At 44.6% G+C, this 16,345-nt stretch overlaps 1 protein-coding gene across 1 annotated transcript in view; it reads left to right on the top strand.

Annotated features, from left to right (window-relative positions):
• The window catches only part of xpr1a (xenotropic and polytropic retrovirus receptor 1a), a 71,068-nt gene extending 57,659 nt beyond the window's left edge, over positions 1 to 13,409 (top strand). The window contains exons 10-15 of the mRNA XM_005747543.2: positions 1,322 to 1,490; positions 2,043 to 2,243; positions 8,527 to 8,693; positions 8,764 to 8,903; positions 8,993 to 9,217; positions 10,150 to 13,409. Coding sequence (XP_005747600.1) covers positions 1,322 to 1,490; positions 2,043 to 2,243; positions 8,527 to 8,693; positions 8,764 to 8,903; positions 8,993 to 9,217; positions 10,150 to 10,207 — 960 coding nt within the window. The 3' untranslated portion in view covers positions 10,208 to 13,409. The remainder of the gene's footprint in view (positions 1 to 1,321; positions 1,491 to 2,042; positions 2,244 to 8,526; positions 8,694 to 8,763; positions 8,904 to 8,992; positions 9,218 to 10,149) is intronic.
• The last annotated feature ends 2,936 nt before the right edge of the window (positions 13,410 to 16,345 follow it).

Consider the following 16,345-nt stretch of genomic DNA (forward strand, 5'->3'; position numbering starts at 1 on the left):
GTGTGTGTGTGTGTGTGTGTGTGTGTGTGTGTGTGTGTGTGTGTGTGTGTGTGTGTGGTGACAAAGAGGGCAGGGGGTGAGGGATAATAGAATGCAGCTTGTCTCTGGGGAGGTGGAGGCTGTGACTGTGCAATCATTACAGGCATAGATCTATCAGTATGTTGATGCCCGGAGCTCCTCCTTTCCCTCCTCCTCTTCTTCCACTTCTCCTTCAGCCCCTCATCCCCCCTCCTTCTCCCCACCTGTCCCCCAGCATCAGCAGAAGACCCCCTGCTCGTATTCGTGTCCCTTCTTTCGCAGCTCCCCGCAGTCCTCAGCCCTCCTCCTGTGATTGGGCTTCACAGTCAGTCTCACTCTTGATTGGTCCTGCACACTCATGATGGCAGCATAGATTTAGAGTAGATATGAAGTGTTGGATTATTGTTTCATTGGAGTAAACAGTGTGTTTTCTTACTAGTAATGAGATCACATGTATCCATGTCAGGTGTGCATGTTGCCTCTGATGACAAACAGTATAAGATTTCATTACAGGACAAATTGCAGAGCTAGCAGCTGAATTACAAGTGTTTGCTCAAGAAATGAAGACGTTACCATGAGTGCAGCAGGCTTAGCCTTTAGACAACAACACACGGAGTGGATATGAGTGAGATGGCCACTCGATCAATACTGACTTTGACTGACGGGTTAAAAGAAATCAGCTAATATGTGCAAAAACAAAAGATATCAATACTGTGTGACATTTGTAGGGAATAAAGAGTATGTGGGGTTTGGGAGGGTGTGTGCATTCGCTCCTGAATGTCAGATGTAGCCGCGGGGGGGGTTAAATGGAAAAAGTCGAGCAGGGTTGTATCATTTTACAAAGCGTGGTCAATAACTGAACCCCTGCCAAAGTCATATCCCAAATAACACGCCCGTAGAAGCAGGCTGCAGAGCACAGCCAGCTCCTTTCATGTCTTTGTGTTCACTAATAATTAGTGGCACGCAAATACACAAATTCATGTGCACAGGCACAAAAGCATGACTCATTAGAGCGTCCTGTGGCGTGCTGATAAGGTAGACCGGAGGCTTTATCCCACTGCGTTAGGTGTCTCCCTCGGCTTTGCACTTCCCTCGTGAAGTACTGCAGGATTTGCATGCAAATAATTTGTTGGCTAATTCAGTCTCAGTGATGAACCGCAGACTCGGGGTAATTTCAGCATGACGTCCCAGGTAAGGTTTGTTGCAGGGAGGTCAGCTGGGGCGTTTTCTGAAACGCAAGAAGCATTTTTCAGGTTTTTGTTGCACATTTTCTGTTTTCACCATCCGTCTTTTCATTCCTCAGTTTCGTGTTTTCACCGCGCCGTTTCACCGGGTGGAGTTTGCAGACTTCTGGCTGGCTGATCAGCTCAACTCTCTGGTGTTTACTCTCATGGACCTGGAGTATCTCTTCTGCTTCTACATCTTCGAGCTGCAGTGGAGCAACAGCAAGGGCCTGTTACCCGACTTTGGAGGTGAGGCGTTATGCTCTGCTTTTGTTTACTGGAAAAGCATGCACAGTAGAAACATAAAAACATACACTGTCTGTATGTTTGAGCCCTTTGGTTGCACAGGGACAAGCCTAGTGTAGCTAATGGACAGATCAGGGTTATCATGCTATTTGTTCTGCATCTAATGCGACAGACTGTTGAGATTTCCTGTGAGAAATATGACATTTTAATCGCCGTCTACTCGAGTGATATCTTGGCCTCCATGTGCCAGTTAACCTGGAGCTAATGGAAAGTAAGTGTTTGGTCACACAGAGGGCTCTCGTAATGACGAGTGCTTAGTGCAAAGGGTAACATGGAGAGGAAATTGTTGTAGAGTGAAAGAAGAGGCGATCTTCGCATCGGCCGCGACACCACCAAGTTCACGGCCTTGGAGAGTTTTGTGACTGCATTTTGCACGACTGTGACATCATCACGCTGGCAGAATGTGTCCACAGAGCAAATTCTGCACCAGGACTTCATTTTTCCCTGATCACACACACACTGGAGTGAACAGTGCTCTGTTTTATATTGTTGTAGGTTCCCGAGACTTCATGTGCCACAGCTACTCCTACGGTCTCCGTGCCATCATCCAGTGTCTGCCTGCTTGGCTGCGTTTCATCCAGTGCTTGAGGCGTTACCGTGACACAAAGAGGGCCTTCCCGCACCTGGTGAACGCTGGGAAATATTCTACCACCTTCTTTGTTGTCACCTTTGCCGCCCTCTACGCCACACACGAAGGTAGGAGACGGGACTGATAAGCACGTGTACGCTGAGGTATCAGCTGGGCAGACGTTATATAACAGCTTATGTCATTTGCAGTGCTTCGAATCAAAGAGGAACCCAACGCAGACACGGTCAGTCTCGAGCTGAAGAGTCGACAGTTTCCGTGTGTTTCGTGTATTACAGGAACATGTCAGCTCCACACAAAAGGCTAAAATGCCTTTTGTGTGGAGCTGTGTGTACTCAAAGAGCTGAGGTGACCTTGAGCGCAAATGCTAGAAGCTGGCCTTGGTTTCCATGCCTGGAGCTTTATAAAGAGAATGGGAGAGGTCTGTCAAACACAGCTGCATGTAAGCAAGGCTCTGCTCTCGGTTCAGGAGGTCAGACAGAGGAGAGGCAGCAGATCGGTGAAAGTCGAGGATTTAAAAAGAAAAAGCAGAGATTTGAAATTACGAGCAGGTTGGATGTAAAAAGAGAGCATTAATAGTCGAGTCACTCTCTCCGTAACAGCTTCGTAATTACCCTGAAATGATTACAATTATTCTGATTCAGAAGCCAAATCACAAAGGAATTCATGTTCAGAGACGCTCGGGCAGTAAAAGCATCTCTTTAGCACGCAGCTTTGCATTTCCCGTCTGCATCGCAGATATTTGTTCACACGTCTCCTTTCAAAGCTGCTTTTCTATTTAAACCCTTGCTGGCATTTTGCTCGCCGATATATTTATTTTCCAGCAAAATGCCAGCAAGGAATCTTCATCTGCAACCTTTTAAATCATTGAATGCTATTTCTCGGTTTGGCTTTTTTCTCTTCGATTTAAATTTAAATCAGTGCATTTGCTTCCTAAGCTGACCGTCAGTGATACTGGATGAACCAGAAGGACAGACAGAGCTCTTTTTCTTTTTTTTCTTCCATCTCAGTAGGAAAGGCGTCCATTAAACCATATCCTCCTTCCTCCTCTGGTCTGAAGCCTGTGTACCCTTAGACTAATGGCCTCCCTTCATGTGTTATTCTGTATGAAGCTGTCTTTCATCCAGCATGATAATGGAGGCCAAGGCTGATCGCTGGTTAAGTGAAGGAGGAGGGTGGGAAGACGGCTCCACAGACACGGACGTTGAATAAATGGTTGAGGAAACTGCCTGTTGAGGAGATCGTTTGAGTATTTCCTACATAAATAGGCTTTGATGGCTGAATGCAGCTGCCAATATCAGAATAACCTGAATCCAAATCTGGTAAAGAAGCAATAAGAGCCTCAGACACACTAAAAATACAGAGTCGATGTACGAAGGAGCCTTTAGCGCTGGAGCCTTACTGCGGACAGGACGGTGCCAAGTCTGCCTGCATCGCCCAGCAGACCTGACAGCAAAGACAGCAGGTTGGTATCATGTTCACACCACTCGGTCCGGCTGTAAAAGCTGTCTGGAGTGTCAGTCGGGATCTGGCAAAGGTCCCAGCGCCTGCGAGTGGATGTGTCACCTTCATCACTAACGCTTCCATTGTGACCTCGCTGCCACATCACCTCGCCGATTCCTGGAACCTCCGGGAAGCAAAATGAAGGAAATAAATCACAGGATTCTCCATAGAGGACTGAGTGGTGTCCATTGGCTCGTGCTTCCATTTGCTGATCAAAATCTGTAAAATTAAGAGGCACAGTCTCCTCTGTGCTCTGTATGGGCCAAAGTGGAAATTAAGTAAGTAATCTGTGTGTGTTGAATCATATTTTTTAATGTGATTCAGCAAAACTGAGCAGATTTCTCCCCTCAGAGGAAACGCTCAGCTCACTGCTGCGAGCAGCTGATTGGACATTGTCATGAAACTGTAATCTCAGCAGAGGCTCTGAGGCCTGTAACCTGAGAGATGCTGGAGGATTTCCTGGTGTGGGCAGAGTTCCCAAACTGTGTAGCTGCACTGAGGCCTGACAGTAAAGCAGCTGCTTTTCTCGGGATCAATACGGAATCTGCTTTATGTACAGCAGCCTGAGACTTATCACTGTTTGAGATGCAGAGGAGCTGCAGGCCTAATGCTAATTTAAATTCTCGGGATTTATCCAGAGGGAAGGCAAAGGCAGAAGAAAACGATGTTTGACGGGCAGAAAGAGAAACGCAGCCCTGTGCTAGCAGGGAGACGGGAAAATGTGATGTTAAAGGTAAACCACAAAGTGCAGTGTAGAGTCACTGCAGGCATGGTTTTAAAGAGATCTCTCCATCTGTAACACCAAATCCTGTAAAACATCTAAAATAACCTTGAGGAACACGACTCCTGCTGGTCTGTGTGAGGTTAACTGTGGTGGTGACGGGTGGAAACGGACTGAGACGGCTGTAGAGAAGAATCCCTAAATTTAGAAGCGATAGCCGCTGAGAGGAAAGTAAAATGGGAAATTTAATGCGAAGAGGTTGGAGAGAAAGCAAGGGTGCAGCTGGGGCAAGTGAGGACATGAAAGGGAGGAGATACTAATATTTAAAAGATATCAAACCGGAAGTAATGGAGGAGAGGAGAGGAGTGTAATTACCAGCCCCGGGCTGAACGCATGCCTGCTGGACTCTGCTGGAATAGAGATGAGGCTGAACTGACAGCTTTTACAACTTAATTTCATGCACTGACCCCTCGTTCATTATCAGGACAGGAATCACAGCACACACACCGACACAGCTCTAGTCAAACACGTACTCACGTTTACTGAAAACAGATAAAAGCTCTGCTTTGAGTCTCTCTCGCCATCTGTTTGAACTCTGATTCACCCCTGCAAACCCCTGCAAGCAGACTCTTGTTATTATCAGTGAAGCACATCTCGATTCAGATACAAGGTGGAAATCTGATAAAGTGCACATGTTGAGATGGAGCTAACAGGTAAAATAATTCAAATAAAGCTGTAGGTATCATATTAGGTTGGAAGAAGTCTGAGCTGAATAAACACTCAGATCCTTGATTTATCTGAAAGCACTGAGACAACAGGGTAAAAATAGCGTTTAAACCCTGCTTTGAACACAAAGGCATTATCAGAAAATGTCTGTAAAATATTCAAACTAAAAGCACCTGAAACTGACGCTGGGGCTGTATTTGTTATCATGTAATACTATAATACTACAGAAGTATTAGGTTGTTTGTACTTGTGCATTAACACTTTGCATTGTGCTGTTGTAGCTGATCAAATGACATTTACATGGTTTATTCATAAAGTGAGGCTGCAAGTCTCTCCAGCAGGGCACAAGATAAATCAGATCATTAATGAGGTATTAAAGAAAAGAAATATCTGAATTGTTGGACTTTTCTCTCATTTTAAATATCATGTTATCTCTTTGCACCAGTACTTTTGGGTCTCTGTTCGTCTTTTTAAGCTTCTTCCTGGTGATGCTGGACAAGTGAGGGCTGCAATAAATGACAGTGGCTCTTAATAGTGAAACCAAAGGGGAAATCGGCCCCACTGAAAACACATGTAAGGTGATGACCAGCTAATGTAGTCAAGTGTTTCAGGTGGAACAATATCCAACCATTTAAACGCTGATGATACGCTGTTTGCAAAGTTATTTGCTTTCACCTTTATTATGAAATAAATGTATGACCTGTATAATTATGATGCTGTGGACTGTCAGACACCAGACGTTGCTCTGGGTGTTGGAAGAACAGCAAGTAGCACGAAAGTAAGGACACCAGAGGGAGGCGAGGACACGACAGAGAAATATGATTCTAAGATGTAAATGTTGAAACGCTTTTATCAAAGAAAAAGAAATAGTTGAACGAACTGAGTGACACATGAGGACAGTGGGATAGGATTGAGGAGGAGAGCTCTGGAGAAAGTTCAAAAGTTCTAATCACCGCAATACAGTCGAAGGGACGGTGGATGCATCAGGCAGGAGGAAAAGAGGAGGGTTGGTGTGCATCCTCGCAACGGACGGGGTGGGAAGCTCCAAAAGGGAATAACTGAAAGATGAAGAATTGGATGGTGTTTCAATATCTAAGGTTATCTGGCCTTTGTGACAGCGCCGTGGGAGTGTGGGGGGAGCTGTCTACTTCCACGTTAACCTTCTGCCTAGCTTCGTGTTTCACGCCCTCACAGTTCGCTCGGTTCTTGGCCTGCATCAAAAATTCCCTCATACGCGTCTGTGTTTGTAACTGCTAACTAAGCCGAAAACATGGGACACAAAGTGAAAATGAACTAAAGTAAGAGAATGAAGAACAAGGACGAGTGCTGGATTCAGTGAAAAGGAAAAGCTGAAAAATAATTCAACAGCAGCCATTCTTGTTGTTTTCAAGTCCTGTTGACCTGTTGCAAAAGATGTGCTCTGTCTTTATCAGCACGACTGGCCAAGACAACAACAGTGTGTGTGTTTGAAAAGAAAATAGAGGTTGAGTGTGTGTGACAGGAGCCAGTAAGCACCGTTAGCCCATCCTGACCAGTTCAATCAATGCCCATCCCACCATGGTTGACCTCCTAATGGCCCAACAGTGACCCATCCTTGTGGAAAGACAGCATCAGCGAGTGGAGGATTAAATACCTCAGTACGTTAAAGCTAAAGGAAATCACATCGGTGGATATTCTCCAGTGAAAAGAGTCTGTTGTCTGGGACTAAGTTTAATCTACAGCTGGGAGACCTCGGTGTGGCCGTAGGGACCGGTTCCATCCCGTCGCTCAGCTGATGCAGCAAACAGCACAATGGAGGCAGCGGCTAACAGAACAGCAGTAATTCTCTGTTGTCCCGGCTCTGATCCCTGGCGTCTCGTAGGCTGGAGGCACGTAGAACAGTGACTATGACAAATGAGAGCGAGCCCGATCTCTGCCTGGTGGCTGCCGTCTGTGCGAGTCGATGTGAAAGGCCATCGGGTGCTGATTTATACATCGGCGCCCACTGAGGAACAAGGAAATCACATCCGCACGGCTCCCACAGAGACACGCGGGCGCTGCTGAGCACAGCTATAAAAACACCGTGACATTACGCAGTACATCAATCAGCTGTAAACTAACTGCAGATTGTTGTACAGCCCACAGCTGAGAGCACTTGAACTAATAATAATTATCACGATTAATCCTTCATTCATGTCTCAGAAGGCAGAGTGAGGGGGGGAGGGGGGTTTAGGACTTACTTTTGTTTTTTAGAGAAATAAAATCTACATCAGGTCCTGTTTTGCATTATCACCTTACTGCAAGAAGGTCTCGGCTTCCTTTAGTAAAAAGTCACTGGTTCAACCCTCCAACCTACATGGGGAAGTATCCTTGGGTAGGATGCTGCATCCCATAAGTGCTCTTTGCTGTATCCATCCGAGTGAGAGTGTGTGAAGGTTAAAAGTGCCACATGTCTGCATGAGTTCTCTCCAGGCACAGCCCAAAGACCTCTGTGGGTCTGTCTCTGACCAGTAGGTGCCCGTCTCTGCAGGAACCTGGGCAAATGTTGGTCCTTTATTTATGCAGGTAAAAAATCTCATTGAGATTAAACATTTCTTTTCCAACAGAGAGCTGGCCTCATGGCAGCGAAAGTCGAAACTACATGTACCACATAAGTACATTTAAAGTTTTCCTGACAGTGTCACGGCTCCCCTTGACCTCTGACACAAATGACCCATAAAACGTGCAAACAGACATGCTGTACATTTTCAGGAGTCCCTAAAACCACTATTTAAACCACATTTACATTTTGCAGGTGGCGCTATAGAGCCATTTTCCCACACCCAGGGAAAAAACCAATGAAACATGACAGCCTTCATCGCGTTCGAGACGTGACTTTTGAAGCTTTCCCAGCTCCTCATCTGCAGCTTACCCGTTAACGGCGAATCACCATGCCAACAGGGCGTGGTCTTAAATAAAAACTCACAATTTTCACAGTAAGGCATCACCAGGGCCTGAAGTTAATGCAGACGACCTTTGGGGTGCATGTAATGAACCTGTGAAGAGGACAAAACTTGATCTTTCCTGTCCCCACTAGGTGGCGCTCTAACTGGCGCTGATTATTTGCATATGAAACTGTTCCGATTAAAGACAATGAAAAACAGTCTGGTTACTTTACTGAGCCTTAACACCGTTTCACACTCTGTTTTTATGCTGTGGGCTGCAAGTGTGTAGATTTTAGTGCAGGCATAATGAAAAGTGAACACTGAAGTGTTATCGCTCTCTAAGGGTATCTGTTCAATCAATCAATGCTGGTCTACTCGTGGCAGGAGGGCTCCCTCTAGTGGTAAAAGTGATAATAGAAAAGTTGCGACCCTGCTCTGCGTGTGCTGATGCTGTTGCATTTCTCTTTACTGCAGCTAAAACCAGAGGAGCTCTTGAATGCAAGCCTCTGACACAAGTTGTGTTCGTGTGTTTTCTTTCAGAGCAAAGTCACGCAGACGCCAACACCTTCTTCTACCTTCTGATTGTGTCTTCAATCATCAGCTCCCTGTACACACTGATCTGGGATCTGCGTATGGACTGGGGTCTGTTTGATCGTGGAGCTGGCGAAAACATCTTCCTCAGAGAAGAAATCGTTTATCCACATAAGGTAGCGTCTGGTTTAATCCCCGTGCCCGTCCCACCCAAACAGACACTAACCCCGTCTGCTCTGTGTCCAGGCCTACTACTACTGTGCTATTGTGGAAGATGTGATCCTGCGTTTTGCTTGGACGATCCAGATTTCTCTGATCACAACGACCAAGATCAACTCTGTGGGCGACATCTTGGCCACCATGCTGGCTCCTCTTGAGGTCTTCAGGTGGGTCTGAACAAAGTTTGTTCCTTACGACGAGCTTCGCAGAGCACCCACGGTGACTCGTGTCGTCCTCCTCACCTTCCTCACTGCAGGCGCTTTGTGTGGAACTTCTTCCGTCTGGAGAACGAGCACCTGAACAACTGCGGTGAGTTTCGTGCGGTCCGGGATATCTCTGTGGCGCCGCTCAACGCTGACGACCAGACGCTGCTGGAACAGATGATGGACCAGGAGGACGGAGTCCGGAACCGCTCGGGCAAGAAGACCTGGAAGAGGTCCCACAGCCTGTCGCTCCGACGCCCCCTGCTGTCCACCTCACAGTAAGAAACCACGTGTGTGCCTGACATCGTGCACTTTTATTTCACATTGAAGACGAGTGCAGAGCTGGTATTACTGTAGATGAAAGGAGTTCTACTTCTATTAAACATCAGACATGGAAGGATTACACATTCCTCGTCGTTGCTCCTGGAGATTATAAAACTGTCACACTGAACATTTTTCATTAATTAAATGTGTTCAAAGATACTACACCCATTTGAAATAGAAAAAAAACAGTTGTTCCTTCAGTAGAGGAAGTATCCAGATGTTGCATTACGAGGCTGTACAGCTGAGGTCCCTTATGTTGAGCAATCAAGGAAACCCAGGATCGGAACTTAACTTTTCCCACGTCCTGGTGTTTGAGCTATGAAGAGATACCAAAAATTGTACATTTTAATGCTAAAATATAATTATTGCTGTTTTACAAAAAACCTTTTTTATGAATATGTAAAATGACACTGATTTACTTTCATTCCTGAACACAAAAGTAGTTTTAGCGGCTGAGTGTCATTCTTGATTAATTTCCAACTTCTCAGAGAAGTAAAATATGATTTAAAAAATATTACTGTGACATGTGTTTTCTTCTTTTTATGACAGGTGGTCTGATAAATTTGTAAAATGCTGTACATGCCTTTGTCTGAATTAAAGTCACAAAGTGTTACACAGTGTTACACAAACCTCCATTAACATCAGCACAGTAACTGTGCACCGGGAGCTTCATGGCATGGTTTGCATGGCTCCTGCAGGTGGCCCGGTGCTGCTGCCCATATAGTGTCTGGACTTGTGTGAAGACAATACTGAACTGAGTGCATGAAAAAGCAGTCCATGCAGTTGTTTTAAATAGTTAGTAATGTATAAGTAACGCAACGTGAAACGAAGTCTCGGTTTTGTCAGATAACGTCTGATTTTCTTTTTTTAATCGTCTTTATTTCAGATCGAAGAAGGACACCAAGGTGCTAATTGAAGATACTGACGATGAGGCCTTCAGCTGAGTCCACAGCATCGGCACACGCACGCACACAAACACACACTTTACGACACTGTACTTATAAAGACCTCGTTCGCTAACGCCTGACCTCAAAGCTCCTCCCTCGTAGAGTTAACGCGCAGGCCTACCCTTCAGTCTCGAAACCTTTAAAGCAGTGAGGACCATCAGTCACTGTCCTCACCTCTGGGAAACTTACCTCATCTTTACGTCCTTGTAAGTACAGTTGGTCTTTATAAGTATGGAAACAACACACACACACCTATAATGTAGAAACACACACAGAGATAGACCCGCTGAAGCACAAGTATAGTATAACATCGCTGCAGGTGAGGAGAGAGCTAATGCCACCCAGACAAACAGCCACACAGTCAGACAGATGGAGGACAGACATCAAGGGAAACCTTCTGCACATAACCGGCGAGATAAGACCGCACTGCCCGGGGATTATCCTCTTCTGTTTTTTAAACGGACTTTTTTTAATATCTGTTGTTTACTTTTCTGTAGATTCTTCTTTTATTTCCTGAATTTGTTTAGAAGACGCTGCATAAAATAGGCTACCGACGACTGTTTGCACACCTACACTAGGATCAACAGGGAGAAGACAAAGCCAATCAAAAGACTAACAAACACAAACCTGAGGAAGGACTCTACACGCATATCACAGCATATCAGAACAAATCAACTGGTTTCAGCTTGTTGATTCTTTTTATACACCATCTCTCTCTCTCCTTGTTTTTTTTTTCTTTTTAATATTTTTTAGTTGTAATAACATCAGTGTGCAATCACAACCCTGGAGGCACTTGCAGGAAAAGTGCATTTATTACACAAAATCTTGTACTTGTACACAAAAAGGGAAATTTTGATTCAAACATTTCTAAGTCTGTGAAGTTCCTTTGTAATATTTGATGTGCATTATGACTGTTGTAGTTGTTAAGTCCTTTTACATTGTTGTTTATACTAGTCAGACTAGTTGGAGCATCTGATTGTCGATGTGTTTTATAATGTTTGGAATGTTTTTCATGGTTGAACTTGTGCCACATTTTTAACGAGCTCAGAGTTAGGACCCTCGGTTATCCCCGACCTCTAATTAGTGCGTGAACGTGCCCTGTTAACTGCAGCAAATGTACATGCGTTGCTTTTCTTTACATTAATTACCAAAGTTTTCTTTTTTATGAATGTGACTGTGGCTGGGGTAGCTTCCTTTAACAAGCCTGCCAACTGATATAAAAACCAAACGTTTAAAAGCAGATTGAAGTTTGCAGGCTGGAGATCACAGTAACATAAGCAGAGGTACAGCTGATCAGCTCGGTCCTGTTCCAGAAAGCAGGTTCAACAAATTCTACGTTTTCGGCTCCAGAACAAGCTGATCGGAGTTGCTTCAAATCAACTCTGAGTGTGAGGAAACTAAGCCGTGATCAGTGCAGCGCTCATCAGCCAATAATGGGTTTGACTGTGGGCTACGGCATTTAGCATAAAAGTAAATGAAAAACAAAGTCAGCATTGTCCACTCAGTCATTCTTTACTTAAACTGAATCCAACCAAAATATATCTGAGTTTGGCACAATTACAGTAGAAAATAAATTATCTGTAGACATCTATTGAATTCAATTCAATTGAATTCATCCAGATACTCCGGATGTGTCCTGATTCTCAAACTTATTTTAAAATGCTTTCAGAACCTGAAAGTCGCTGAAGATGCTGAAATCTTCCTGTCATCTCCAACGTGAAAGCTAATGAAAGTGATTACTACAGTAGTGCGCACTGTCAGGCATCAGTGCAGGGCATCTCATGGACAACCTGACAGATTCCTGACTGCCCACAGAGCTAGAAGGATGTATCCTATAGAGCAGAGCTGGCAATAAATCCGTGGTATGCCGTGGTCGCTGCTGTTACACTGATGACAGATTTATTATGAAAGCAGCCACGTTAGCCATCATAAACAACAAGCTAACATATAAATGGGATTGGACTGTTTGTAAGGACCAGCTTCTGTTCCCCTTGGTGCTTTAAGACTGACTGCACGAATGAGAAAACCTTAAAAGTTGTTTAAAGGAAATCTGTCAGTGAGCAGTTTACTTATAGAGAGTCTGTTGCCCCGGTAACTGACCCGATGTTTAGATTAATCCCGTCTCTAAAACATCAAATCCAGAGTTTTCACTAAACCTGCTCTCTGGAACGCGGCCCACGTAAACCGTGGAGCACTTTTAGATTTCACTGAGCTCAGTGAGTCCCGTCAGTTTTAAAACCGATGTGCCGGATCATGTCTTTGCATCTTGTCTTAATATGATTGCATTGGTTCTCCGGACCATGTTAGTCTTGAGTAATGGTTGAAAATTAGGCGACTGGGATTCTTTATGTTGATGAAGATGTTTCGCCTCTCATCCAAAATAACAGAATTCCTGTGATTACTGACGGCGGTGTTGCCAGATTTGGTGGTTTTCCATCCAGCGGCAGGTAAACGGTCGTTTCGTTCCATAATGATTAATAACAAAAACAAAACTGGGCTGCATGTAAGGCCATGAGGGGACTTGGCAGTGGTCGAACACTTAATAAGCTCGTTCTCAGCTCTTTAACAATGAAGCTTTCGGCTTCATGTGGCTTTATTTCCCGAGGGACGCCGCAGCGGATGGATCTGCATGCTTGATTTGGTGCAGATTTTACACCGGATGCTCTTTCTGCTGCAATCGCTCTTGCTTGGGATGATGCTAGAAGCCCTCTGTGATCCCGCTCTCTTCCCGAGCTTAAACCCGAGCCCTTCGCATCTAAGGCTGTAACAACAGTAACCATGGTTACAGATCATGCCAGATCCACAGCATTATCCACGATCTGTGACAATTTCGTGCCACGAGAACAATCAGGTGTCTTTGCTTCTGTAACACACACTTGAGCTCAAGCGTTGCTTCACTTATCTCAGCTGTTACTGTTACATTTTGAAGTAAGTGCGCCGCGTGTCTGGCCAATGCTTTTACCAGCTACTGGTTTAAGTTTCGAGCTTCTCCTGTGAAAGGCCCCCTGGCTGTCCGAGAAACGATGGCGACGCTTTAACGCTGACGTCTACGTGTGCGTGTTTGACCCTCTCGCTCTGCTGTTCCTCCCACCGCGGTAAAGTGAGCCGTCATTTGTGAGCCGCGGTCAAGCCAGCCGCCTCCTATCCGCCGCATAAATTTCCTTGCGCTTTTACACCAGTCTTTACGGTAGCGCCTTTTCGCTTTATATCCTGATTGAACGCCTAGACTCGCGCACACAAATTACAATGGAACAGCCCAATACAGCCATCATGACAGTCTGGTTGCATATTCAAAAATTAATTAAAAATCATTCTTAAAAGTTGAGGGCAAGCTTTCAACACAATCCTCTTCTCGGACACCTACTTTACCTCTGGGCCAGGTTTTACCCAGATTTACTGTAATATTACTCAGAAATCACAGTAAACTCATATTCAGTGCAATACAGTCAATGCACTACAATTATGTTTATTTCAAAAATTCATTAAAAGTCATCCTGAGTAGTTGATGTCCAGCTTTCAACACATCCCTCCTCTGGGACACCTACTGTACCTGTGTGCCAAGTTTCATCCAGATTTACTGTAGAATTCCTCAGAAGTTAATGGAAACATTTATTCACTCTAATACAGTCAGTACAATAGAATTATGTCAATTTTCAAAAATTCATTAAAAATCATCCTGAGTAGTTGAGGTCCAACTTTCAACAGATTACTTGTCTGGGACAGGATGATTTTTAATGAATTTCTGACATTTCCATAATTGTATTGACTGTATCGGGCTGTTTCATTGTAATTTGTGTGCGCGCATGTGCGTGCGACTGTTCGCGCGCGTGCACGTGCGCGCGGGTATAGGCTGCTTTTCAATCGGCACATAAAGCGAAAAGGCGCTACCGTAAAGACTGGTGTAAAAGCGCAAGGAAATTTATGCGGCGGATAAGAGGCGGCTGGCTTGACCCCGGCTCACAAATGACGGCTCACTTTACCGCGGTTTCCTCCCCGTGGCTATGCTGTGTCACCACCCACTAGTCATGAGACAAAGCCCAGGGAGCTACAAGACCGACTTATTACAGAAATGTCTCCTGTTTCTGATTCTTTTCTTTTTTCCTCCTCCTCAGTGGCTGAAAGGCTGAAAAGCCTCCGAGTGCAATGAGCTTAATGTGAACTTGAAAAAGCTGGAAAGTCAAACTGTGCCGTATCTGTTTAGAGTTTAGAAGGTGGATGGAGCGTCTGTCCGTTTAAACACACAGCATGACCTTATACACACATGAAACATGACACACACACGCACGCACGCACGCACGCATTGCCTCTCTTGTGTCAGAGAGCACAAACACTACAGCAGATAGTTTTGTAAAAAGGCTCCGTTGTCTTGCCTGCATGCTGCTTTTTGTTTTACATTGTACATAGATGTTAATTTATTTGACATAATGTGTATATTAGTAATCATTGTAGCCACTGACAATGATTGATTTCATACGTTGCCATTTCTGCTCCAGAGCAAACAGTATTTTGGAGGCGACGAGGAGATTTTTGATCGTTCACAGTCCCGCACTTTTCCCCTCCATGTGTAAATCTGTTGAAACGTGTTTGTATAAAAATAGAAGAAGAAAAAAAACGAATCCACAAAGATGGAGAACGTGATCAGTCGTACGTTGTTGGTGATTCCTTCGTATTTAGATAAAACGGGGCTCGAGGAGAAGGACGAGGTGGGGGGACTCCAGCGTCCTCAAGCTGCGGCGCTGTCCGTACATTTGTGAATGTGCATGGAAATATTGTGGACATCATATCTATCGTTGTTAGTCGCCCTGCAGAGTACCGTGGGAGGGCACAGGACGAGATCCCAGTCCGGGGAGGACCCACACCACAACAACATGATACCGCTAAACCGATCCACCGTGTACTTCTTGAATATCTGATCAAACTAATGAAGGATCTTTATCTGCTCACTGGAAGCATTTCAAGGTGCTTCGATGTGAGAAAAACAGATGTTTTAGTGATTAGTGTGTGTCTGAAATGTTCAGTGTGTGTAACCCGCTGACAAAAACAAAAAACAGGGTGATTTTGTACAGATGTTACACGATGATAAGCCCTGACATCCCTCTTTTCCCCTCACGAGTGAAGGTTTTGTTTTCACTGCCTGCTGAAACCTTCACGATGTTTAAGTGCTCGATATCGATGTTGTTTGTACCCTTTTCTCTAAACTAGCTGAACGTGATAGTAACTGTAGTTTGGTAGATGGATGTTCTACTTTGATAAGATACTTTAAAATTGAAAAAGATGACAGAATAACTACATTGTGGCTAAATGTGATTTAAAGAGACATGAAGGGAAAATGTCTTACATGCTGAACCATCCTCCCCGAGTCCCTTTTACAAAGTAGTTTGTACATGTCGAGTGTATAACGCTGTTCTATGATGGTTTTTCTGATGGTATTTGTATTTCTGTATACACTTTGGTGATCCTGTCATATCTGGGTTTTATAAACCACGATTATTTTTAAAGCTCACTTGGCCTCTCGACTCTTCTTTTAACCGCCGCTGCATATTCTGTTCTGCAAACCTTTATCAGCGGGGCCCCGATGCAGCTCTGTGAATATAGAAATAAACCTCAGCACACATGCATTATGGTTCGTTTCTGCACTTTAACAGTGTTCTTTGGTTCCTTTTGCATTTTAGGATTCGTGCTCGTTTCATGTCTGCACTGTATTGTGCGGTTTTGAAGTTGATTCTTCACCCGCTCTTGCGCTTATGTAGGTCTGTCCAACAGGCGCTGGCAGCCTTTGGGGATTTGAGGTCTTTCTCTCTTTTCTTTCTTTTAATTCCCAGCGGGCAGACAGACGCCGTCACATTCAGCGTGCCAACCAGGAGAAATGAATCATTGAGAAGCATGAAAATCACGCTTGTTGGCAGAGAGAAAGCCCCCACTAAAATCAAAGGAGAACACGGTGAACTTTGTTGAATCATCATGTAAAAAGCTCTCATAATCCAGCTGAAGCATCGCAGCAGTTTTTCTCCCCTTCAGGGGAAAAATGTTTATTTCTAACTTTGGAAGCCACCGCGGCACTGCGTCAGTGTTTGCGTGTCATGTGACCAGTTTACCCAGATACATCTGAGGAACATTTAACGATTTAATTTGTAA

This window comes from Pundamilia nyererei, unplaced genomic scaffold (genome assembly GCF_000239375.1).
Source record: "Pundamilia nyererei isolate P.nyererei 1_Seehausen unplaced genomic scaffold, PunNye1.0 scaffold00199, whole genome shotgun sequence".
Classification (NCBI taxonomy): Eukaryota; Metazoa; Chordata; class Actinopteri; order Cichliformes; family Cichlidae; genus Pundamilia; species Pundamilia nyererei.